General features: G+C 45.5%; 1 protein-coding gene across 1 annotated transcript in view; it reads right to left on the reverse strand.

Annotated features, from left to right (window-relative positions):
* The window catches only part of SUPT16H (SPT16 homolog, facilitates chromatin remodeling subunit), a 162,799-nt gene that overhangs the window by 17,396 nt on the left and 120,039 nt on the right, over window positions 1–25,364 (reverse strand). Inside the window, exon 20 of the mRNA XM_063913510.1 lies at window positions 2,473–2,585. Coding sequence (XP_063769580.1) covers window positions 2,473–2,585 — 113 coding nt within the window. The remainder of the gene's footprint in view (window positions 1–2,472; window positions 2,586–25,364) is intronic.

A 25,364-nucleotide genomic window follows, 5' to 3' on the forward strand; every position in this document is an offset into this window, starting at 1 on the left:
GGGTTTTTTCCCGTTTTTTAAAATCTAATCAAAATCCGTCAAATCTGCAGTTTTTCGACAGCGGGACTGTCGAATCCGTTTTTTATTGAATATGTTGAATTCCGGCACCCACTTGCCGGAATTCGACGGTCGAATTGTGTCGAATTAAAAAACGGGCGAAAAATTGCCGCGATTCGCCGGTAATTGCATATACCCGATAAGGTTAGCTAACAAAAAAGTTTTTTTCAAAAGACAGGCTTGTCAAAATGTAGCGTAATGTCAGTAAGTAATGGCCTCTCCAGCATTCAGGAAATTATAGTTCCTTCTCTCTATCTGCAACCAATGAAGAAAAAGAAAAACTATTCCATGCTCTGGGCAATTTTGATTTCTCTATCCACAGAAGTAAATAAAAAAAAAAAAATTTCAGCTGCTTTTCCTGTAGCACCCCATCAAGGACATTGCTCAATCCAAATATTCTTGCAACATGGGTCAAAGTTGTCATATTAAAGTCTAACAAGAAACAGAGACATTGCTTAATGCCATATATAATAAAGGGAAAATAAAAAATAAAAAGTGGTGACAATCTCCTAGGAATGCTAGGCATAGACTTCAGCAGACGATGTAAGCAAGGCAGCAAAGCAGTCCTCATTTAATACCTTTACCAGACTATTTTCTGGAAGAGAAATTTTCTGATTCATTAGTCACCTGGGTAGAGGCAGTAAATAGAAATACCTCCTGGAAGATATAAAATGTAACACTTCCTTTCCTTTGGCATCTTTGTGAAACTTCCCCAGCTGTGCTGACAAACAAACCAACAACCCAGGTGGTAATATCCAGCAGCTATGAAGTTTTTTCATGGATAATTGTTGAATTTGATTATGTCTACTTTTGTGTGAAGTTGATGAAATACTGTAAGAGGCAAAGCCCTGAGCCCACAAAGTCCAATGCAGAACACAGGAAAAATTTAAGAAGCAGCAGGGGAGAGACGGAATAAGTTCATAGGGTGGAAATGGCAATCTTCTTCCAGCGCCACATCTCCTAAAAGTGAAACATATCCCATTGTAGCCTCTGAGTTTGTCTAACTAAAGTCACTACTCTAGGTAACAAAACTTAATTAAAAATACTTTTACCAGCACTCTGCAGTTGGAAGGTGCAGAGAAGACTGGACAGCAAATGAGTTCAGGTAGAATTGCTATATCAAGTATCAGGGGTTATTCACCTATATTGTGGCATCCACCATAAAAAATTTTACTAACCAAATAATTTAATCCTTTAAATTACCCATTGAATGATCTATGAAGAAATAATTAAAGTGCATTCAATGCATGAACACAAAATCAAGTCACAATATGCTTAGTGAACCCAGGATGGACTATAAAATAGGGCTTGCTACACCCAAGGTCCATGTGGCGCAAACTATGAACAAACGAGCACATCATAAACATGTTCTTAACAGGGAGGAGTTATATTTAATTTGTGTCTACACCACGCTGCTAAAAGTAAAAAAGGACTGAGTGCCTTACCCTACAGCACACCATTGCTCTTTTGCATTATGTGATTGAAGATGGAACCTAAAGTTTAAACTGCTTTACATAAAAGTGACTAACATTCATAAGCACATGTAAAACGTCGAAAGCTTTACATTTGTAGAGCAGTGTTGAGCAACTGACAGTCTGCTCTGTGACTGTTTCTGCAACAAGTGGTTGAACACTGTCATGGGGTAAGATCAACAGTACAACCCCCCAACACCTCTTCCTCAATGATTACAACTTCAGCTCAAACAGTACCTTCTGTACTGATACGATCCCAAAAGTGTTCATTATATGCTTGTGAAAGTCATTATGGTTCTTTTTTTGTAAGGAAATTAGCATTTAGGTTTAGTAGCCCTTTTTATTAAGTCTCTAGGAGGGATGGTCAATTATTTTCTAAATGCTTCAGATTGATTTACTACACAAAAAAGGTTTAGCACAATCCTTAAAAGGTCACTATGGGGCAGATGTATTAACCTGGAGAAGGCATAAGGAAATGATAAACCAGTAATAAATGCAAGTTGATAAACACACCAGCCAATCAGCTCCCATATGTAAATTAACAGTTAGGAGCTGATTGGCTGGTGCATTATCACCTTGCACTTAACACTGCTTTATCACTTCCTTATTCCGTCTCTAGGTTAATACATCTACCCCCATGTCTGTCTCTAATAAGGACACAAAAAGGTCACAAAACATATGTACAGTAAGCGTTCACCAACTGCACACCAGCTAACAGTTTTCTGCTTAAAAAAAAACCAACAACAGTGTAGCCTTGATGAAGACAGGAGTGGTCTTGCCCAAAATGGTCCTGGTTTGAGGTAGATCTAGGTGTGGTATCAGCAGACAGGGGTATAGGCTATTTCATCCTGAAATTACAGGTGGGACTGTTGACAAGAGCCTAAATGAAGGCTACACAGAAAGCAGTGGAAAAAACAATTTGTAAATAATAAAGAAACATTACCCTAAATCTCTGAAAGGGACCTCAAACTCCATATCCTCTTTAGTCAAAGATTCAACTTTTTCGATGAAGTTCTTGAACGCAGTTTTCAATTTGTGCCTCATTTCTCTCTCCAGCTGTTACAATAGTAGAGAAAGGATAAACTGATTTTACATTAGAACACCATGCTGCTTCCAATCTTGCTTAAGTTTAGTACAACACAGACTACAAACATTTGGAAAATCACTTAGACTAGTTATCCCTAAACCAGACACACATATATGCTTCATGGCAGTTACTGCAGTAAGGAACATACAGAAGTGTCCTCAAATATCTAGCCTCAACTCACGAGTGGAGATGCCTGGCGTTAGTGAATTGACAAGTCCAACACAACTAAATTAGCCGCGGTAATTTATAGTGGCCTAATTGATCTCCCAGGGATATCCAATTTGCCCCTAAGTGAACCCACCAGCAGCACTTATCAGGGATTTTATTTACGTGTCTGAATAGTTAAAGTTGTTCTGCGACCCCCTTTAACGCACATCAGAGTTTTTCATGGATTCTGATATGCAGCCCTCGTATATTTGTGCACGACCGCAATCTCTGCAAAAAAAAAGACGTCCAATGCTAGTGGTATTTAAAGGGACGTGGCATGCCATGAGGGGCTGTTTGGTGTCACTGCAGCAAAGATGTATGAGGTCACAACTATACTTAAGACCCCACTGTTAATTACTACCAGTGAAGAACAGGCAGCAGCAGACAGGGACAAGATGTCAGGCCTTACCCTCTACTACAGGAAAGAAGAAAAAAAACATAGAAAAAAAGTGCGCATATTGTACCTAATCTTCTAAAGAGGGCAAGTGCAAAAAACGTGCATAGCAACTGAAATGGTAGATAAATTAAGAATTTTTCAAATTATTTAAATTGTCACAGTATAAGAAACTTATATAGACAGGTCTCCTAGCTATTGCATGCCAGTTCCGTAATGGTATCCACCAAATAATGATTTACATATAATTAGGGGGATCCTTTAGTCCATAGGTCTGCAAACTCGGTCCTCATTACCCCACACAGTGCATGTTTTGCAGGTCTCCTCACAGAATCATAAGTGAAATAATTAACTCCACTTGCGGACCTTTTAAAATGTGTCTGAGTCATTAATACACCTGTGCACCTGCTGGGTTACCTGCAAAACATGCACTGTGTGGGGTAATGAGGACAGAGTTTGCAGACCTATGCTTTAGTCACTATAGCTCAGGCATTCACAACCGTGGTCCTCAAGGCACACCAACAGCACAGGTTTTAGTGATATCCAGGCTTCAGCACAGATGGTTAATTCAAAATAACTGAGGTACTAATTAAGTCACCTGTGTACAAGCCTGTATACCACTAAAACCAGGACTGTTACGGCCCTACACATATAAAGATCCGCCGCCGAGCTGCCCGACGGCGGATACGGCCGATGGGCGACCCGGCAGCGGGGGGGGCTGTGACGGGTGGAGTGAAGTTTCTTCACTCCCCCCGTCACCCATATCGTCCATATTGGCCTGCATGCACAGCCGACGGGGAACCAGCGATATACGTACGCGGGGCCGCGCATCGTTCATCGCTGGTGACTCCACACTGAAAGATATGAACGTTATCTCGTTCAATAATGAACGAGATCGTTCATATCTTTGAGGAATATCGGCCAGTGTGTAGGGCCCATTAGTGTGCCTTGAGTACCGAGGTTTGAAAACACTGCTATAGCTCCTAGCAAGAATGCCAGAACAGTGATGTCCTTACTGGATTTATCCAGACACACAGCTTGCACATTTTTCATAGCAATTTGAGTTCTAAAACTAGGTCACCCATAATAAATAATATTCAGCAGACATAATAAAAGTAAAACAGGATGATTTCTCTGTGTTACTGTGTAGTCTTCTAAAACACATGGTATTAAGTGTTTGTTTCTTATGTGTATTTCGGTGTTAGGCAAGTCCTTCAACACAAGCCCCAATAGATTCAGTGCCCTCTGGATCATTACCTTCATATCAAAATCTCTGTATGGACTAACAGAATGGACAAATAGGGGGATATTCAATTGTTTGAAAAGTCAGTTGGGTGTCTGTTTTTTACTATCTAATAGACAGGAAAAAACAGACACCCAACCGACTTTTCAAACATTTGAATTCCCCCCATAGGCTCTCAGCAAGTTATTTGTAAACAGAGGGGTAGAATCTAAAGGGCCCCAGACACAAACGATTATGCCAGATTTCAGCCCGGTATATTGGGAGAAATTCAGGCATTTTGGCTGTGTATCCGATCAGATGCACGGCACCGTGAGCATCGGAACGGATCCTCCAGATTGAGTGTGCGGCACAATTAATCTGGTCCGACCCCGCAGCCGTGGCTGGGATTGGCCAAGATACATCATATGCAAAAGGACAGCATACAATGTATCTTGGGCAATCCTGCCGCCCGGGAGGCTGCCGGGGGTGATCACCAGCGACATGACAGATGGACATGTCGCAGTAGTGTATGGGGCCCTTTACAGCACACCCGATGTTCTCAACTGCAGTCCTCAAGACACCCCAATGGTCCAGGTTTTAAGCATCTCCATGCTTAGCCACAGGTGACTTAATTCGTACCCTCAGTCATTTTGATTTAACCATTTAACCATCTGTGCTGAGCCATGGATATACTTAAAACCTGGACTGTTGGAGAGCCTTGAGGACCACGTTTGAGAACCTCTGCAGTACACAAAGCAGACAGCTCAGGTGGTGTTTTCTAAAGCATTTGTTAGCTACAGAAGAGAAATATGAGAAATCATGTAACGTAAAGGACAAACACGTCCCAACAACAAATTGGTAACAGTCAACCAGTAAACAACCATATCTCAAACAGAGGGGGAAAGAAAAAAACGAGAAAAAAAAAACAGCACCACAGGGATGGCGTCCAGTGTTGGACATGGAATCGGAGAAATGGATTTTATTGGCAAGTACAAAAAAACATGCTTTCTCCTTCAACCACTGGAGTTACTGAGGTGGGACGTCCCAAAACAATCCTTATGGGAGGGGGCAGACACTGGCTGCATGAAGCACCCTCTGCCCAAACCCAGCCACCTGAAGCAAAAGTGGCAAAATGAGAATTTTACAAAGGCATGCACTGAAGACCAAGTGGCAGCCTGACACAGTGAGTAGTTTGTTGGCACCATAAATGACAAACTAGATATCTGTCTTGCGTAAGGCCAAAGTCCAGGCCACATAACACCTAAGAGCTCGTACCACATCTAGAGAATGGAATGGAGGAAGAATCTCCACTGGGAAGAGCCAGAACCACAACAGGTTGACCTATGTGAAACGTGGAAACATCCTTTACCAAAAAGAAAGGATTGGTATGAAGCACTACCCTGTCATCATGGAAGACCAGATAGGGAGAACAGCATGACAAGCGACTTAACTCAGACACCATCATAGCAGAGGCAACTGCCTGGAGGAAGATAGTCTCCAAAGTAAAAAAAAAGGCAAGATTCTAGTCACTAAGCCGTGAGATGGGAAATACGGAAATGAATCAGAAACTGTTTTTCACAAAAAGTCACATAAAATCACCAGATGAGATGATAAAGCTGAGCAGAGACAGACTTGTGAGCCTGTAGCATGGTTTGACTAATTTTCTCAAGAATCCCTCTTGTTCTCCAAATGGTCTCCACAGTCACACATTCAAGTGTAGTCATGGTAAGGATAGGTGGACAAACTGTCCTTAGTGCAGCAGGTCTGGACCAAGTGGAAATGGCCAAGGGGTGTCTACCAGAAGTCCCCAGAGGTATGAGTACCATGCCGGGCATGGTAAATCTGGAGCAACCAGGATTAGTCGCCTGTTCCCGCTTGATGAGTTTCAAAACCCAAGGAAGAAGCAGAAACAGGAACAGATAAATCAGGCAAACAACCACAGCAATGACAGAGTGCCTGCAGTCAGAGCTGCAAAGCTCCTCATTCTGGAACAATATAGAGGAACCTTGTGGTTGACACAAGACCCCATAAGATCAACATCCGTAAGCCCCCATCTCAAGAAAAAGTCTGGTTGAAAGGACAACTTGCCTGGGTGAAGAGGCAAAAGGCTGAGGTAATCTGCCTCCCAATTTTCGACCCCAGTAATAAACACAGCAGATATGGCTGCCCACCTGAATATTCATGCCATCTTCTGGCCAAATGACTGATAAATGCCACTGTTATGGCGTTGTCCTACTGGTTTTTTATGGTATTCCCTAGCAGAGCCGATATCATCTTGAGGACTGCCCTGAGATAAACATTTATGGTAGTCATCACTTCTTGTCGAGACCAGAGGCTCATTGTTACCGGAGGATCATGGCATCTCGGACTAGTGTCTGTGGTGACCAACCTTCAATCCCATATGGTGGACGGGCGACCTGCCTCGAGATGTTTGCAGTCAGGCAGGACCAGGAGACAGAGACAAATGACTCGAAACAGGTGAAGAGACCCATCCCACTTGGATAGCAGGTCCAATTGTAGAACCCGGAAACACCAAAAGGCATAGGTTAGGCAGCTAGTATTTTAAGGGCGGTATCCTATTAGCCCCAATGCAATTTCAGCCGATAAAAATGGCCGTATATAGCGATGACCGATGGTAATTATCGTGGTATCTAATTAGAGGACATTCTGATCAGTCGAAATTGGACCCACGATCGCACGAAAACACACGGGATCGGGTATAAGTTCCCGATCCGATGTGTAATCGTGGCTCCAGCGGACCCTTATGCTTGAGGCACCTGAAGCATAATCCCCAATAAATGCTGGCATCAGGGGGAAAATTATGCTGGCATCATGGCTATTAGGATAGCCCTCAGCGATCCTATTAGCAGCGGCAAAATACCGCTGCTATTAGGTCACCACCCTTAAGTGTTTTGTTTTAAAATGTTCTGAGTTTTTTAAAGTAAGTATTGTAGTTTGACGGGATATCTTATTAGCTGTGAATACGCAGCCTTCTCATCATCCACAGGTAAACTGAACAATCACTACTCCTATCAGATGCAACTGCTCTGTGATTCTGTAACATGGCAGTGAAGTTAGGAAAGTTAAGTTGAGTTGGAAATTATAGTGAATTGGTTGGTATACTGGGCTCTCAATGTTTAGAACTGATTAGCACCTTATGTTGTGGGAGGAGGGTTGTGGGGGTGGGGTTTATTCAGGATCCTCACATCTGTAGCCTTATTTACTTAGTATATTGAAAGTTATGGTGTATAGTATTGTGTTTACTTTTAAACAGGGTTGGGGAAAACTGTTAAAAAAAAACCCACAAAAAAAAAAACCCCTGCTTTTTTTGTTTAAATCAATATTTTTTTTGCATTAACGTTTTAATGGAAAAAACATGTAATCCTGTTTGTTATAATACTGTGAAACATTGCTATGCATTAGAAACCTTGATCAACCATGTTTTAATGCTTTCTAATATTACCAATCCAAAGTTATTAGGCCTTGATATGGTTTATTTGAAATCTTTCAATAAAACCAATTTTAGACTAAATATAACTAAAACATGCAAAAGTACTTTTCAGAGAAACGCACAACACAAAAAAAAGGAGTTAAGCAGTAGCACTGAAATTAAACATTTTGAATAAAAACACTAGTTTAGATGGCTTTTCAGTTCCCAGTCTGTTTCAAAGCTTCGAATTAACTAAACCAAAAGAAGAAAAAATTCTTTCTACACTAGCTGATGATGATTGAGCAGTCAGAAGTTGTTCAATAATGGGAAATACATTAGGTTTTGAATTGAAGCAAACATGAAGATTAAACCATGAGGTGTTTTTCTGTGTATTGCCTGTTTAATGTGTTGGTGTTGTTTACTCTAAGGGGTATATTCAATTGAAGTCGAAAGCTGCAGTCTGTCAAAAAGACGTCAGTTTCTGACTTTTTAAGGTTGAATCGTGATTCGACCTATTCAATCAAACCCCAAATTTTTCGACAAGTCGAGGAATTTGACTTGTCGAAAAGCACGTGGATCGGCAGAATAGCTGCCGATCCACGTGCTTGTGTCGAAAACGGGGCCAAAACAGACAGGGTTTGGCCCCCTTTTCGACCATCTCACTTCGACTTAAAAAAAAGTTGAAGTGAGATGGGGAGAGCAGCGCCGGACACTGGAGAGCAGAGCGGGGACGGGCAGAGCCGAGGCGGGGACCGTGTGAGCAGCGCTGGAGGATGTCACAGCCGCCGTTCACAGCAGCGTCCACCCGGCTCCAGCAAGTGAGACCTCACTTGCTGGAGCCGGGTGGACGCCGCCGTGAGCAGCAGCTGTGACGCAGGGACAGAGAGGAGGGACTGGAGAGGCAGAGAGATAGGGGGGGGAACGCAGGCAGACGGAGGAGAGCAGTGGCTCTCCCCCCGTCTCCCTCTTCCCCACATCTCAATTCGACTTTTTAAAAAGTCGAATTGAGATGTCATTTGAATAGCCCAGCTCGGATCCATTCCAACAAATGAATGTCGGAATGGATCCGACTTAAATTGAATATACCCCTAAGACTGAGTGTTAACTGTGTTTTTTTCCTGTCCTACGGGAATGTTGGGGGGAGAAGCTTGATGCTAGGCAGATTTAACACCTCTCTTATCTGTTTCACCTCCCTATATTTTTGGTGTTTGTGTGTGTGTGATGTACTGCATTGGTTCAGCTTACTTGGATGAAGACCACAAGCAACAAGAATGTGGAATACTACCAGGGATTCCCTCACAATAGGCTTTTTTAAGAAGCTACGGTGTTGTGCCTGTAGTCACAGCATATAAAAAAAAAAAAAAAATTGTTTTGTTTTTTAAAAACCCATTTGGTTTAAACCAGTTTACCCTGCTTTTAAAGTGTTATGAGTGTTTGAATCAATATCAGAGTTAAACAGGAGGAAAACAGAAGAACAATCTGCCATGTCTGCTCCTAAAGCAGGGATGGGGAACCTTTGGCCCTCCAGCTGTTGTTGAACTACACATACCAGCATGCCTTGCTACAGTTTTGCTATTTGGTCATGCTAAAAAACTGTTGCAGGGCATGCTGGGATATGTAGTTCAACAACAGCTGGGGGGCCGAAGGTTCCCCATCCCTGTCCTAAAGGATTGCTTTCATCAAACTACTGTGCAATTCCATCTGCTATACCCAAAGCTTATTTCTGCCTGCACGTTACACACCTCAAGAAAAAACTTTCAAGTGTGTTTGCAAATTTGAACCTGCAATATTCTCCACTTTTTAATACAAATTGTTGAAACATTCCATTCCCCTGTACCATTTAATCCAGTATTCTCCTACAAAAGCGCATAATCAGAAAGGCCTGCACACACAAGCAGCAACTTGAAACTGGAGCTTGAACTGTATATGGAGTTTGAACTGGATATGGTGTCCACCAATACACTGTTGATCCATCATCCAGATACATTCCTGACCTAGGCATTTGAAACCAAACTGCTTGAAAATGGAGACTGGGAACTGGAATAGTAGCCCTTTTGGGTAACCTGGAGTGTGAAGGATTTACGTCAAGGGGCAGGGAGGCGGAGTCTCCCACTGGGATCTGTCTGCAGAAGACAGCGAGTTAAAAAAATAGGATTTTACTTACCGGTAAATCTATTTCTCGTAGTCCGTAGTGGATGCTGGGGACTCCGTAAGGACCATGGGGAATAGACGGGCTCCGCAGGAGACATGGGCACTTTAAGAATTTAGATTCTGGTGTGCTCTGGCTCCTCCCTCTATGTCCCTCCTCCAGACCTCAGTTAGAGAAACTGTGCCCGGAAGAGCTGACAGTACAAGGAAAGGATTTTGATAATCCAGGGCAAGATACATACCAGCCACACCAATCACACCGTATAACTTGTGATAAACTTACCCAGTCAACAGTATGAACAACAACAGAGCATCAGTTCAACCCTGATGCAACTATAACATAACCCTTATTTAAGCAATAACTATATACAAGCATTGCAGAAGAAGTCCGCATTTGGGACGGGCGCCCAGCATCCACTACGGACTACGAGAAATAGATTTACTGGTAAGTAAAATCCTATTTTCTCTAACGTCCTAGTGGATGCTGGGGACTCCGTAAGGACCATGGGGATTATACCAAAGCTCCCAAACGGGCGGGAGAGTGCGGATGACTCTGCAGCACCGATTGAGCAAACACAAGGTCCTCCTCAGCCAGGGTATCAAACTTGTAGAACTTTGCAAAAGTGTTTGAACCTGACCAAGTAGCCGCTCGGCAAAGCTGTAATGCCGAGACCCCTCGGGCAGCCGCCCAAGAAGAGCCCACCTTCCTTGTGGAATGGACCTTAACCGATTTAGGCAGTGGCAATCCAGCCGCAGAATGAGCCTGCTGAATCGTGTTACAGATCCAGCGAGCAATAGTCTGCTTTGAAGCAGGCGCCCCAAGCTTGTTGGAAGCATACAGGATAAACAAAGATACCGTTTTCCTGACCCTAGCTGTTCTGGCTACATAAACCTTCAAAGCCCTGACCACAGCAAGTAACTCGGAATCCTCCAAGTCATTAGTAGCCACAGGCACCACAATAGGTTGGTTTATATGAAAGGATGAAACAACTTTCGGCAGAAATTGTGGGCGGGTCCGCAATTCTGCTCTATCCGCATGGAAAACCAGATAGGGGCTTTTATGTGACAAAGCCTAGCCGAAGCCAAGTCTAGTAGCATGACCACTTTCCACGTGAGATATTTCAATTCCACCGTTTTGAGTGGTTCAAACCAGTGTGATTTCAGGAAACTCAACACCACGTTAAGATCCCAAGGTGCCACTGGAGGCACAAAAGGGGGCTGAATATGCAGCACTCCCTTTACAAACGTCTGAACTTCAGGTAGAGAAGCCAACTCTTTTTGAAAGAAAATGTATAGGGTCGAAATCTGGACCATAATGGAACCCAATTTTAGGCCCAAAGTCACTCCCGACTGTAGGAAGTGAAGGAAACAGCCCAGCTGGAATTCCTCCGTAGGGGCATTCCTGGCCTCACACCAAGCAACATATTTTCGTCATATACGGTGATAATGTTGAGCCGTCACGTCCTTCCTAGCCTTTATCAGCGTAGGAATAACCTCATCCGGAATGCCTTTTTCTGCTAGGATCCGGCGTTCAACCGCCATGCCGTCAAACGCAGCCGCGATAAGTCTTGGAACAGACAGGGCCCCTGTTGCAACAAGTCCTGTCTTAGAGGCAGAGGCCACGGGTCCTCTGTGAGCATTTCTTGCAGATCTGGATACCAAGTCCTTCTTGGCCAATCCGGAACAATGAGTATTGTTCTCACTCCTCTTTTTCTTAGGATTCTCAGCACCTTGGGTATGAGAGGAAGAGGAGGAAATACATAGACCGACTGGAACACCCACGGTGTCACCAGTGCGTCCACAGCTATCGCCTGAGGTTCTCTTGACCTGGCGCAATACCTCTGTAGCTTTTTTTTGAGGCGGGATGCCATCATGTCCACCTGTGGCAGTTCCCACCGACTTGCAATTTGCGTGAAGACTTCTTGATGAAGTCCCCACTCTCCCGGGTGGAGGTCGTGCCTGCTGAGGAAGTCTGCTTCCCAGTTGTCCACTCCCGGAATGAACACTGCTGACTGCGTTTACGTGATTTTCCGCCCAGCGAAGAATTCTGGTGGCTTCCACCATCGCCACCCTGCTCCTTGTGCCGCCTTGTCGGTTTACATGAGCCACAGCGGTGATGTTGTCTGAATCAGAACCGGTTGGTCGCGAAGCAGGGTCTCCGCTTGACGTAGGGCGTTGTATATGGCCCTTAGTTCCAGGATGTTGATGTGAAGGCAAGTCTCCTGACTTGACCACAGCCCTTGGAAATTTCTTCCCTGTGTGACTGCCCCCCACCCTCGGAGGCTTGCATCCGTGGTCACCAGGACCCAGTCCTGATTGCCGAATCTGCGGCCCTCGAGAAGGTGAGCACTCTGCAGCCACCACAGGAGAGACACCCTGGCCCTGGGGGATAGGGTGATTAACCGATGCATCCGAAGATGTGATCCGGACCATTTGTCCAGTAAGTCCCATTGAAAGGTCCTCGCATGGAACCTGCCGAAGGGAATGACCTCGTATGATGCCACCATCTTTCCCAGGACTCGAGTGCAGTGATGCACCGACACCTGTTTTGGTTTTAATAGGTTTCTGACCAGTGTCATGAGTTCCTGAGCCTTCTCCATCGGGAGATAAACCCTTTTCTGGTCCGTGTCCAGAATCATGCCCAGGAAAGGCAGACGAGTCGTAGTAATCAACTGCGACTTTGGAATATTTAGAATCCAGCCGTGTTGTCTTAACACTTCCAGAGAGCGTGCTACGCTGATCAGCAACTGCTCTCTTGACCTCGCTTTTATGAGGAGATCGTCCAAGTATGGGATAATTGTGACCCCTTGCTTCCGCAGGAGAACCATCATTTCCGCCATTACCTTGGTAAATATTCTCGGTGCTGTGGAGAGACCAAACGGCAACGTCTGAAATTGGTAATGACAATCCTGTACCACAAATCTGAGGTACGCCTGATGAGGCGGATAAATGGGGACATGAAGGTATGCATCCTTTATGTCCAGAGACACCATAAAATCCCCCCCTTCCAGGCTTGCGATGACCGCTCTGAGCGATTCCATCTTGAACTTGAACCGTTTCAGATATATGTTCAGGGATTTTAAATTCAATATGGGTCTGACCGAACCGTCCGGTTTCGGTACTACAAACATGGTCGAATAATAACCCCTTCCTTGTTGAAGGAGGGGAACCTTGACCACCACCTGTTGAAGATACAATTTGTGAATTGCAGTTAACACTATTTCCCTCTCGAGGGGGGAAGCTGGCAGGGCCGATTTGAGGTATCGGTGAGGGGTCATCTCTTCGAATTCCAGCTTGTATCCCTGAGACACAATATCTATTGCCCAGGGATCCAACTGGGAGTGAACCCACCTGTGGCTGAAATTTCGGAGACGCGCCCCCACCGGGCCTAGCTCCGCCTGTGGAGCCCCAGCGCCATGCGGTGGATTTAGTGGAAGCCGGGGAGGACTTCTGTTCCTGGTGTGTTGTGCAGCTTCTTTCCTCTGCCCCTGGCAAGAAAGGACGCACCTCGGACTTTGCCTTTCTGTGATCGAAAGGACTGCATTTGGTAATACGGTGCTTTCTTGGGTTGTGAGGAAACATACGGCAAAAAATTTGACTTTCCAGCAGTAGCTGTGGAGACCAGGTCCGAGAGACCCTTCCCAAACAATTCCTCACCCTTGTAAGGTAAAACCTCCATGTGCCTTTTTGAGTCGGCATCACCTGTCCATTGCCGAGTCCACAGGACCCTTCTGGCAGAAATCGACATAGCATTTATTCTAGAACCCAGTAGACTAATGTCTCTTTGAGCATCTCTCATATATAGGACAGCGTCTTTTATATGCCCCAGGGTCATTACTATAGTATACTTGTCTAAGGTATCAAGTTCCTCAGACAGGGTGTCCGTCCATGCTGCTACAGCACTCCACACCGACGCGATCGCTGGCCTCAGTAAGGTACCTGAATGTGTATAAATGGACTTCAGGGTACCCTCTTGCTTTCTATCCGCAGCATCTTTTAGGGTAGCCGTATCCTGTGACGGCAGGGCTACCCTCTTGGATAAGCGTGTTAAAGCTTTGTCCACCCTAGGGGAGGATTCCCAGCGTAACCTGTCCGTTGGCGGGAAAGGATACGCCATAAGCATCCGTTTGGAAATCTGCAGTTTTTTTATCTGGAGATTCCCAAGCCTTTTCACATAACTCATTTAGCTCGTGTGAAGGGGGAAAGGTCACCACCTGCCTTTTTTCCCCATACATATGTACCCTCTTGTCAGGGACTGGGGTTTCCTCTGTGATGTGCAACACATCCTTAATTGCTATAATCATATAACGGATGGATTTAGCCAATTTAGGCTGTAATTAATCAACACTGGAGTCAGAATCCATGTCGGTATCTGTGTCAACAATTTGGGATAGTGGGCGCTTCTGAGACCCTGACGGCCTCTGCGACATAGGATCAGGCACGGGCTGAGACCCTGACTGTCCTAAGGCTTCAGCTTTATCCAACCTTTTATGCAAGGAATTAACATTATCATTTAAACCTTCCACATATCCATCCAATCAGGTGTCTGCGCCGTTTGCGGAGACACCACATTCATTTGCTCCCGCTCTGTTTCCACATAGCCTTCCTCGTCAAACATGTCGACACAAGCGTACCGACACCACACACACAGGGAATGCTCTTTTTGAAGACAGTTCCCCCAGAAGGCCCTTTGGAGAGACAGAGAGAGAGTATGCCAGCACACACCCCAGCGCTATATAACCCAGGAATAACAGTAACTTAATGTTAACCCAGTAGCCGCTGTTTATATTGATTTTTGCGCCTAATTATGTGCCCCCCCTCTCTTTTCACCCTCTTCTACCGTGTATCTGCAGGAGAGAGCCTGGGGAGCTTCCTCTCAGCGGAGCTGTGGAGAAAAAATGGCGCTGGTGAGTGCTGAGGAAGAAGCCCCGCCACCTCAGCGGCGGGCTTCTGTCCCGCTTCAATGTACAATTTTTGGCAGGGGCTCATACATATATACAGTGCCCAACTGTATATATGCTAAACTTTTGCCAAAGAGGTCCCAATTGCTGCCCAGGGCGCCCCCCCCCTGCGCCCTGCACCCTTACAGTGACCGGAGTATGTGAGGTGTGTGTGGGAGCAATGGCGCACAGCTGCAGTGCTGTGAGCTACCTCAGTGAAGACTGGAGTCTTCTGCCGCCGATTTCGAAGTCTTCTTTGCTTCTTATGCTCACCCGGCTTCTGTCTTCCGGCTCTGCGAGGGGGACGGCGGCGCGGCTCTGGGAACGGACGACGAGGGTGAGATCCTGTGTACGATCCCTCTGGAGCTAATGGTGTCCAGTAGCCTAAGAAGCAGGACCTATCTTCAGAAAGTAGGGCTGCTTCTCTCCCCTCTGTCCCACGATGCAGGGAGTCTGTTGCCAGCAGAGCTCCCTGAAAATAAAAAACCTAACAAAATACTTTCTTACAGCAAGTTCAGGAGAGCTCACTGAACAGCACCCAGCTCGTCCGGGCACAGATTTAAACTGAGGTCTGGAGGAGGGACATAGAGGGAGGAGCCAGAGCACACCAGAATATAAATTCTTTCTTAAAGTGCCCATGTCTCCTGCGGAGCCAGTCTATTCCCCATGGTCCTTACGGAGTCCCCAGCATCCACTAGGACGTTAGAGAAATATTAAGTATTACGATATTTAGAACTTGTGCTGCAGTTGTATCCACGCTGTAGCCAGCATGTACTCAAACGGAGGATACAAAGGAAATGTAACTGGCTGCTTACATTTTCTCTATATTCAACACCTGGCAGACAGCTTTGATTAAGGGGTCCACCCCCTTGTATGTCTGAGTTGTCATCTTCTATTACCGACGAAAGATCTAAGTCTGACTCCTACATGATCCTCCCCACCCTGAGAAGAACAGTCAGAAATTAATTCTTCACATGACGACAGGAAAGTTGGAAGTCTCTGTTTTTGAGGACCATTTAGCTTGGGTGGCACATCCAAAAGCCTCTAGAAGATTCAAGTCTCTAAAGGCCCCCATCCACTAGTCCGATTTGGGCAGTTTTCTTCAGATTTTGACGCATCTGACCGTCATATCTGAAGAAAAGTGTCACATCGGATGGCTCTTCCGATCCAATGCTCACTCCCGTGTCAGATTTGTCTGAACTAGAGATCTCTGAGGCTGCCCCAACTATTTATCTGAATCTGAAGAAATCAGGTGCACATCGGAGTGTTTTTTTTACTTCAGAAGTATCTGATCAGATTCATCTGAAGCGTCACTTGACTGACATCTCTCTGGCCACTCCCACCCAACAAGAGGGGGAACAGCGGCAGCGGCAGCATCAGATCAATCGCATGTAGCATGTGTGCATCAGATATATCTGATGCGATCTGACACACGATAGGTCGCATCAGATATATCTGAAGTGAATGTAGTGAAAATTAAGCCCAGGGTCAGATCCGATTCCCGGGAAGCTCCCGGGAGAGTTCAAGAGAAATCTGATGATATTTGCAGTTCAGACAAGTCTGAGTAGTGGATGGCCACCTTAAAGTTAAAATGTGAGACCTGCACAGACCACCCTTGAGCACAGTGTGTCTCGAATGACGGAAATGGACGAAAACCAAATTGACCTTCAGGGCAACAGCAGCAGAAAGTCCCCCATAAGGTTCCTGAAGACATGGGCCAGCTGAATACCTGGACAAAGGGAGCGAGGAGTACACAGTTCTAAAGGATGCTAATTGCTAAAAGAATTCAGCCACAGCACCAGCCAGTGTTGTCACTTAAGCTGGAGTGTCCGCTAGAAAAGACACTCTTGGACGCTACAGCGCCCCGGACTTCGCATCACACGTTTTTCCAAAAATGTGTTATACCGTGCCCCACTTTTCTGGGAGTGATGCCGCAGCATTGCTCTTCCCAGACAGACACAGTGATGGGGAAGGGAGCACAGAAAGAGTAAAAGAAAGAATGCAGTTTTAAGTGAGAACAGCACATAATGCCTGCAGAAAACACTGTAGCCGACAGAAAACTAAGTGCAACAAATGACAACTGAATGGCAGAAGCGCACCAGCACTCAATGTAACTAGTATTTTTGGAATTGTGAAACTTGCCAGAAATTACATTTTATGACAGAAGAACACAAAATTCTGAAACAGTAATGGAGAGGGATAGACAAAATCAAACATACATTCTGACGACACAGCAGGTATTATCTGAGAATTACAGAGCCTACAGGTACTAACAGAGATAGACAGAAGTAACTGATAGTCTACCTACAACAACATAGTCACTGACTGGCAATCTGTAATAAAATGCATAGCAGAAGGAACTACCATAGTTACCAATTAGATCACACATGAAAACTGCAAATTAGCAATGTTACCTAAACCTTGCAAGGTAAAAATAGGATTTTGGTACTTACCAGGTAAATCCTTTTCTTTGAATCCATAGGGGGCACTGGAGTACTCCTGGGATATGGACGGGCGTAGCCGTGATTGGCACATTAAAATATTTAAATTAGTAACTGGTTACCCCCTCCATACTCCCATAGAGACTTCAGTATTTTTACTGAGCCGAACAGGAGCGATAGAGAGGATGAACCATAGAGAATTACATATAACATTATAATATAATGGTCAACACTAAAGTTGACACATAACGGAAATTATAACGGTCAACACTAAAGTTGACATAACGTAACTGACAACTAAGCAGTTGACACCATAATATATATATCACCGTAACATCGTATCCATTGACGATAATGTGTTCCTATAAGATCCACTGAACTTACCACAACCAGGTAAAACTGCTCTGGGTGGGCGTCCAGTGCCCCCTATGGATTCAAAGAAAAGGATTTACCTGGTAAGTACCAAAATCCTATTTTCTTTTTCATCCACTAGGGGTCACTGCAGTACTCTTGGGACATACCAAAGTTTCCCCATTGGGCAGGAGAGCTGTTTGGCACCTGCAACACTAGGCGGCCAAAGCTAGATGCTGATGCCGTAAACTTAGCAAACTTGTAAAAGGGCACAAACGTGTGCACTGATGGTCATGCACCGATGACCCTATAGCAGCTCGTCTAAGTTGTTTCTTCGAAGGTCCACGACCTGCTGCCTATGACGTTCACAAGGAACGTGTGGAATAGTCTGACACTGATGTAGGCGTTTGTAGCCTGGCCATGGCGTTCTCAAGAACGTGTGGAATGGCCTGACACGGATGTCGGCGGTTGTAGCCTATGATGAAGCTAAGCCTGACGTATGACCTAAGGTCTGCTTGGAAGCTGGCCAAGCCATCTTAACTACAGAGAACAAACAATGTGTCTGTTTTACTTACAATTAATGTTTGGGCTACATAAACACGTAATGCGTGTACCACATCTAACGTAGCTGAAGTTCCTGAACCTACTGATAACACAGGAACTACGATTAAGTGATGCTTAACATCTTTTGGTGAGATAAAGGAATTCGTGCGAAGTTCCGCTCTATGAGCACAAGGTACGATGGCTTGCATGACAAGGCACCAAAGTCTGAAACGCGCCTTGCTAAGGCTAAGAGAAACTGTTTTCCAAGTGAGAAACTTAAGATCCACTTGATGTAAGGGTTCAAATATAAAGATTGTAAAAAAAAAACTAAACCCATGGTGCTGTAGGTGGCAGAAATGGAGGTTGTAGTCTGATGACACCTTGCAGGAAGGTGTGTGCAATCGGTAAAAGAGCCAAATGCCTTTGAAGGCAAATTGACAAGGCAAAAACCTGCACTTTGAGTGTAGAAACACAGTCCTCCACCTAACCCAGTCTGTAAAAAAAAAATATAAAAAAACGGAATAGATGTCGGAAACGTCCGAGCTTCCCACCAACCTATATAGCTAAATACTATAATAATGAGCCGCCATAACTGGCTTCCTCGCACGTAACATGGTTGGTAGAACAGATTCTGGAACGCCCTTTCTTCGTAAGGGGCATGAACCGCAGCCGCGCTAAATCGGGGTAAAGGAATGGACCCTGTTGTAACAGGTCCGGACGCGGCGGAAGTGGTCAAGGACCAGGTGCGAGTAGTTTGCGGAAATCCGAGAACCATGCTCTCCGAGGCTAATAAGGCACCACTAGGATGACTCCCGTTTGGTCCGCTTTAGCAACCGAGAAAACAGCGGCAAAACAGATGCTCAAAGCTGTACGGCCACGCAATCGTGAGAGCATCCACTGCCACTGCCCTTGGAGCTCTTACTCTGGACACATACTGGAATGTTTGATGATTTTTTTTTTTTTCTTTTTTCGAGATGCCATTAGATCTCCCTGTGGGTAATTCCACTGCTGGACTAACATCTGGGACGCTTCTTAATTCAATGCCCAGTTTCCTGGAAGAAAAACCTGACAGCTGGGATAACCTGCCTTCCAGTTGTCCACTCCAGAACAAACACTGCCGACAATATCACTTGGTGACGCTCGGCCCAATTGAGGATTCGAGCAACTTCCTGCATGCCATGTGACCTCAAATTCCTCCTTGCTTTGTATGCGACCGCTGTGGCGTTGTCTGACTGCATCTGGACAGTCTGAGACCGAAGCATGTGCACTGCTTGTTCCAGCGTGTTGGAAATTGCCCTGAGTTCCAGGTCATTTAATTAACAGCAATCTTCCGTGATCTGTGATAATTATCCAATTCCAGACGCCGAAGATTCTCCCTGCGGAGAGATTGTGTACTTGGAGCCACCAGAGTCGTGATACTCTGGCCCTTGGAGACAACCGCACTATCTGATGAATTTGTAGATGCGTGCCATAACATGCAGGTAAAAAAGTCATGAGTGAACTTCTGCGTACTGGAGTACGTCGAAAGACGCCACCACCCTCCTTCCTAGTAGTCGAATGCCCAAATGCACCGAGACAGTCCGTGGATTGCGTACTAACTGTATGCGATGACGAACACTTCGGTGTTGTGTTCAGGCAGGGAAAACCATTAATCCACGAAATCATTCCTAAGCATGAATCCTTTGTGACGGAATGAGGGACGATTTCATTAGGTTGACAATCCAACCGTGGTGAACGACGGCATTGTACGTTCGTAATGCACGTTGCAGGAATAAGCGTTGAGACGTAGTGTTGATGAGCAGATCTCCAAAGTACGGAACTGTCATCCTTCTTAGGAATTTGAGATGAGCTATCATGCCATCTTCTATATTTGACTACCCGAGGCGCCGATAAGAAGCCAAACGGTGGCGTTTGAAAGTAAGAATGGTTTTGTTTTTTTTACAGCAAACCATAAGTAGGCCCGATTCGTCGAAATACGAGATCCATTGAAATCCGGTATTACTGCGGATCCCACCTGCCATCACCGACTGCCATTATTCGACGTTGAATCTATAGCAAGCGACGTACTGTCTGCAGGGTCAGTATCGAACTGACAGCGTCATCCAGTTTTGGAACTATCCCCAAACCAAAACATAACCGCGACTCGGGTGTTGACTGCTGTATCAACTACTGACTACGAGCCTGTCTGCAGAACCGCCGTCTTGTCCTCTGACGGAGGCAGACCTGTCTTGCAAATGGCAATGATGGGAAACCGTCAACCGTATTTTCATAATCTGTGAATTCAAAGTAGTGGTTCCACCTAACTGTGGATGGCCACAACGGACGATCGGAGATGCTGGAATCTCATTTTGGCCCTGGCCTGCTAGTGGGCATAGGTGTAAAGGCCACAGAACTTGGTTATAGATATCTCGAAGTAGGTGGCAGTACCATAACCGTAGTCTACCACGTGTGTATGGCTGCTCCTGTAGCACGGTGCCGAATGGATTAAGGTGTAAAGACAATATCCTGAGTAGCCCCTTCAGGAATTTGCATAGACAATGGTAGGAAATCAGATTTTCCCCCTCGTGGTCTGCGAAAGGCAGGTGTCCAAGACAGGACCAAACCTCTAGCCAGCGTAAGGTAATGCCTCTCTCGTTTGGAATCAGACTCCGCTTGTTAGGAACGTAGCCAAAGTGGACGTTGTGCGCAACTAGTGAAGCTTAAATGCGAGAACCAACTGGCCAACGTCCACTGAAGCTGTAAGCAGCAAGAAGTGTAAGGTGTTCTTCGTGTAGGGCAAACCTGAACTGGCGTGCCCTGCCCCTACAGCCTTGTTAACTCAAAACCCCCACCAAAGCTGGGAGAAGCAACAGCCCTACTGCTGTGTAGGGTAAACTCCGACAGGTAGTTAAACGTCGTAGACGGAAACGGACAAGGGATAACACCAATAATTGCAATTGTCTCATTGGAAATTGTTCAGCCTTCGCTGAAAACCTTAGCTGAAACAGTCAATTTATAAGACAAATAAACACCATTTTGTCCCTCAGGCAGTACATGCGCCGGCAGTACATGCGCCCGATTTCCCCCAAAGAGGATCGGTAAGGGTCTGCCTGTGCAGTCGTATTTGTCCGACACACTGTGTGACCGACTTTGCAGCGACGCTGCTTGTTTGACTAGGCATTAGACTTAATGATCATGTACACCGACCAGTAAGTACACCACGGAAGTAGAGTGTGTATAAACATGCATTAGAGTGCATGTGGTTACCAGCAATAGTGAATCTTCCTTTAGAGCCATGCTGTACAAAAAACAAATAAAATAAAATAAAATTCCTAACACCCCGGCTCCTCCAGAAGCCGAGTATTGTAGGGCAGCAACTTCCGGGGAAGAACCAGGAAGTAATGTTAAAATGGTGGCCGCCATGTGCTTGCTTATTGCAAGAAGAGACTTTTAATGTTAGCAGATCTATTTCTCATAGTCCGTAGTGGATGCTGGGGACTCCGTAAGGACCATGGGATTAGCGGCTCCGCAGGAGACTGGGCACAACTATTAAAGAAAGCTTTTTTTTTTTTTACTTGTGTAATTTTTTATTAGAGTTTTGCACAGGGACAAGGTAAAAAGAAAAAAAAAACAACAACATTAAATGCAGAACAAAACCAGAACAACAATCAAAACAGAGGGAGAAAGAAAGAGAAGAGAAAGAAAAAAAGAAAAAAAAACACACATTGCAGAAAAAATACAGTAATTAATACCATCTGTGTCACAGTGTCACATGGAATAAGCGTCACGGCAACATTGTAAATTCAAATACGAAGCCTCAATCAGTCAGAGAATATTGCTCCAGTTGTAGCCAGACGGGAGGTATTCCACCTATCCCACTTGCTAAAGTAATGGGGTAGGGTCCCTCTAGATCTATGTGTAAACCTCTCGTGTCCTGACACCTCATTTACTAGGGCTCGCCAGTTGTACACACTGGGGGAAGAGGTAGCAAACCAGTTACGCGCTATAATCACCTTAGCTAAGGTAGTCAGGCAAAGAACATATTTGTATAGTGCAGGGCAGTAGGATTCCTCTAAGTCTAGCGCAAACATACATATAGTAGGAGAGAGGGGGGGGAGCGTAGGTTCAGTGAGCAGAACGTCCGCCCAAACTGCTGCCCAAAAGGCATACACAGTGGGGCACAGCCATAATAGGTGCCAAAAAGTAGATTCAGGGGCACCACATCTGGGGCAGGTACTATCAGGCCGTAGGCCTGCTTTATACATAGAAACTGGAGTTCTGTATGTCCTATGCAGAACATAAAAATAAACCTGCTGATATTTGATACACTGAGTGGAGTATTTAAGTGAGCTCAACACCTGTAGCCATTGGTCATCTGCAATTGGGCCAATGTCTTGTTCCCATTTGAGTTTAAGTTGATCAAATATATTCGGACAGATGTGTGCATTCAGACTACTATATAGAATGGAAACTTGGTGTCTTGCACCTAAATTCCTAACCATATCTTTAATCGGGGAGTCAGAAATGGGCGGGGGTGAGGCCCCAAACTGTGCCTGCACCGCGTGGCGGAGCTGTAGATAGCGATAAAAGGATCTATTGGATATTTCAAGCTCCTCCTTCAGTTGTGCGAAAGACTTGAGAACACCGTTATCAAATAGTTGCAAGACTGTGGTAAGGCCTGCCCCAATCCATATGTTGTCCTGTGAGAGTTGCAACAACTCCCTATATCTTGGATTGAACCAGAGTGGCGTGTCAGAGTCTGTGCCCTGCCATGAGTAATAGGAGTGAGCCTGACGCCACACAAGTAGCGATTGTCGTAGCAAAGGAGGAAGACCAGCAGTAGAAGAGGCAGAAAGAAGAAACTGGAGAGGGGAGAAATGAGACCCCACACACTCGGCAAAGAATCTCTCAAATGTGAGACTATCCCTGTTGAGAATCCAATTAGACAGGTGTGCAAGCTGAGCAGCTATATAATAAGCCCGGAGATTGGGAAAGCCCAAGCCTCCATCCGATTTAGCCTTAACCAGAGCTCTCAGGGCAACCCTAGGCGTTTTGTCGCCCCAAACAAAGGAGGAAAGTACACTATCAATATTAGTGAATATTTTCTTGGGGATATAAGTAGGAGAGTGCTGCAATAAATAAAGATACTTCGGTTGCATCACCATCTTAATAAGGTTAATGCGACCCGTGACAGTAAGGGGAAGCTTCTTCCATACATGAACCCGTCGCTTCAGATCCATCGTGACCTGGTCAATGTTTTGGTGTACAAAAGACTTAACATTAGGAGTGATCCAGACACCAAGATACTGAAAGCGAAGGGTCCAGGTCAAGGAGGACACATCTGGCAACGGGTCAGGAAGAATACCAGAGATGGGAAAGACATTAGACTTATTCCAGTTGATAGTCAGGCCGGAGTAGAGACCAAATGTATCAACAATACCCAGAAGGGAGGTCAGGGAAGCATCAGGGTCTCTGAGGAACAAGAGCATGTCATCGGCATATAATGCAATGACATCCTCATGTCCGTCAATGGTGATGCCCCTAACATCAGGGGACGCTCTGATTAAACATGCCAATGGCTCTACAGCCAGGGCAAAAAGGGCAGGGGAGAGTGGGCAGCCCTGTCTGGTACCACGGGACAAGGCAAACGGGGAGGTCACATAGCCATTGACAGATATCCGAGCCACGGGGGAGGAATAGAGTAATTGTACCCAGCGTATGAATTTGGGGCCAAAAGCAAACCGTCTAAGTACTTCCCACAAATACACCCACTCCACAGAGTCGAAGGCCTTGGCAGCATCCAAGGAAACTACCACAGCCTCCGACTCGGGGCGGTCCCCCATCTGCAGGTGACAGAACAGTCGCCTCAAATTTTGGAGGGTGGACTTGCCTGGCATAAATCCTGTCTGATCATCATGTATGATCGAAGTGATAACACTATTGAGTCTAAGTGCCAGAATTTTGGCCAAAATTTTGACATCAGTAGGTAGCAATGAAATCGGGCGGTAGGATTCCGGGGCCGTAGGGTCTTTACCCGGTTTAAGGATCACCACGATAATAGCTTCAGACATAGAGGGAGGCAGACGAGCGCCCTCCAGCAATGTATTAAAGAGAGTCAAAAGATAGGGGACAAAGTATGCACGATATTGTTTATAAACTTCAACCGGTATACCGTCGCTACCCGGGGCCTTTTTGTTAGGGAAGGAGGCAATAGCAGCCTCAACTTCCTCTGGGGTAATATTAGCATCCAAAATATCTACAGATTGTTGAGATAGTTGTGGCAGGGTAATGTCTGAAAGATATTGCTGTAGTTGAGTGGGGGTATAGGCGACTCTAGAGGCATATAGCGAGGAATAAAAGGACTGGAAGACCTGGGCTATTTCAGGAGTGGCATATACCATTTCGCCCTGAGTATCACAGATCTGCTGAATGGAACCCCCCGTTCTCTCTCCCCTAGCCAGAAATGCCAAATAACTACCCCCCGTGTCCGATTGTGAATACAGGGCGTGCTGGGAGAAAAGTAATTTGCGCTTTGATTTATCAAGCAAGTGGTCAGACCAGGCTTTCCTGGCCAAATCCCAACTTGCCCGATCATCAAGGGTCCTAGTAGTGAGGTAAGTAGATTCGGATTGGGAACAGGCAAGCTCCAGGCGCATCTCCTCTTCTCTACTAGATTTCTTGACATTAGCTATTTGTCGTATGAAGGAGCCCCTTAGTGAAGCTTTAAATGCGTCATGTTTAACCAGTGGATCAGAACAGGACGCATTATGAACCCCAAAATCACTCCATTCGTTAAGCAAGGCCTCGTGGTCAGTTAGCAAGGTCAACCAGAAGGGATTCAACTTCCAGAGCTTAGCCCCACGGGGAGGAACAGAATCCAGGACCACCAGCACAGGTGAGTGATCCGAGATTCCTCTCTGAAGGTACTGGGCATCCAGTACTCTAGCAGTGAGATCAGGGGAGACGAGGGCCAAGTCTATTCTCGAAAACGAGTGAAAGCTGGCCGAGTGGCAGGAGTATTGGAGTTGATTAGGGTGTCTCAACATCCAAATATCCAGGAGTCCAAGCTCGGAAATCAACCTTGCGAACGGAG

Source organism: Pseudophryne corroboree, chromosome 1 (assembly GCF_028390025.1).
Source record: "Pseudophryne corroboree isolate aPseCor3 chromosome 1, aPseCor3.hap2, whole genome shotgun sequence".
Classification (NCBI taxonomy): domain Eukaryota; kingdom Metazoa; phylum Chordata; class Amphibia; order Anura; family Myobatrachidae; genus Pseudophryne; species Pseudophryne corroboree.